Below are 1,536 nucleotides of genomic sequence, written 5' to 3'. Positions count from 1 at the left end.
TAATATCAATTAATGATATGAACAAATAAAAATGCAAAATTCGATAGTCTTTTCTTATCTCATAAAACTTATATCATAAAAAAACTTCTTTAATCCAACTTTTTAATGTAAAATTTGCTCTAAAAATATCACTTGACACCAATAAACACATAAGTAGAATCTTCCTATCATGTTATGGTTATTTATGTTTTATTATTATCTATTAATTTAAACGCATCAGATTTTAATTGAATTTTTTAAGCATGCAGCCGCTAGAAAAAAAAAGCAAATTGAATCGATGTTTATACGTAGAATGATGTTTGATTTGGAAATAATATACTAATACTTTTACAATTATAGTAGGTACTTTAGTTCCTCTCTGTTTGAGAATTCCACGACCACCACCACCACCAATTTTCAAGGTTGATCGTCCCTTCCTCGTGAAAATCATTAGAATGAAAAATTTCGCCAATGACAACCCTTCAAATACAAAATTAGAACTGTTTACAGCGCACGTGGTTAATCTGTTAGGACCAATTATTAAATAGTTTCGTTGTTGCTAATTCTTACTATTATTAATAACTTGTTTTGTGAAAAGAAATATTTCCTTTGAAAATATCTAATTGAATAGGAATTATATAAGAAATCATTGCTAACAAGAAGATTTCTGTATATTTTTAAGCATATTTATCAATATCAATGATTGATTGGAGCAATTAAAAATTCGAAAGTCGATTGCCCTTACCGATTTGATCATCATTCCAATCGATTTATTTATCAAACATTTTTCGCTATGTATTAGTACCATGAACAAACTTAACTTAGCAAAAGAAATAGATCTCCCGTTTTATTCACTATTTCATTTGAACCATTTTTTATCCAGGTTTTTTTTATTATGGTTGAAAAAAACAAGCTCTGTTTAATAATATGAATAAAATATTCTGAGCCTAAAAAAAAAAATAAAAACTAAAAACCAAAAAAATAAATGAAGAAAAGCGCAATCCTAAATCTGAGATGCTCCAATCATAATACAGTATTTGTTACTAATTACTCGTATTCGTGTACAACTGCTACGTTTACTTTACTAACTTATATCATAAAAAAAAACTTGCTTTAATCGAACTTCTTAACGTATAATTTATACGAAAAATATCACTTGGCTCTAATAAACACATAGGCAAACGTTTCCTATCATACTATGTTAAATAATGTTCTATCGTAATCTATTAATTTAAACGCATTAGATTGTAAGTTAATTCTGTAACCATACTGTCGCTAGAAAAGGAGCTAATTGAATCGGGAATGTTTATACATGAAATGTTGTTAGAAATTGAACTAAACAGTAATTACTGAACAATTTTAGCAGCTATTATAGTTGGATATGCGGCTTTGTTGAACGGACCACCACCACCACCAATTTTCAAGGTTGATCGTCCCTTCCACGTGAAAATCATTAGAACTGAGAATTTCTCCAATAACGACTCCTCAAATAAAAAATTAGAAATGTTTACCGCGCACGTGGTTGATCCCTCAGATGATGTCTAAAAATAAAAACTG

The 1,536-nt window shown here is 28.7% G+C and overlaps 1 protein-coding gene across 12 annotated transcripts in view; it reads left to right on the top strand.

The window, feature by feature from the left end:
- Nucleotides 1-1,536, top strand: part of LOC106788035 (serine protease inhibitor 3/4-like) — a 27,049-nt gene that overhangs the window by 13,032 nt on the left and 12,481 nt on the right. For 3 of the 12 annotated variants that reach the window (XM_014750928.1, XM_014750946.1, XM_014750945.1), the window contains one exon: nucleotides 340-1,178. The exons of 7 other annotated variants lie outside the window; for them this stretch is intronic. In XM_014750928.1, coding sequence (XP_014606414.1) covers nucleotides 340-527 — 188 coding nt within the window. In that variant the 3' untranslated portion in view covers nucleotides 528-1,178. Of the gene's footprint in view, nucleotides 1-339; nucleotides 1,179-1,342; nucleotides 1,531-1,536 lie in introns of those variants that run through there. 2 more of the 12 variants (XM_014750933.1, XM_014750930.1) reach the window with 2 other exon arrangements.

Source organism: Polistes canadensis, unplaced genomic scaffold, assembly GCF_001313835.1.
Source record: "Polistes canadensis isolate GaletaPanama2010 unplaced genomic scaffold, ASM131383v1 scaffold_122, whole genome shotgun sequence".
Classification (NCBI taxonomy): domain Eukaryota; kingdom Metazoa; phylum Arthropoda; class Insecta; order Hymenoptera; family Vespidae; genus Polistes; species Polistes canadensis.
Note: the sequence above shows the minus strand (reverse complement) of the source record. Positions and strands in the feature narration are given on the sequence as shown.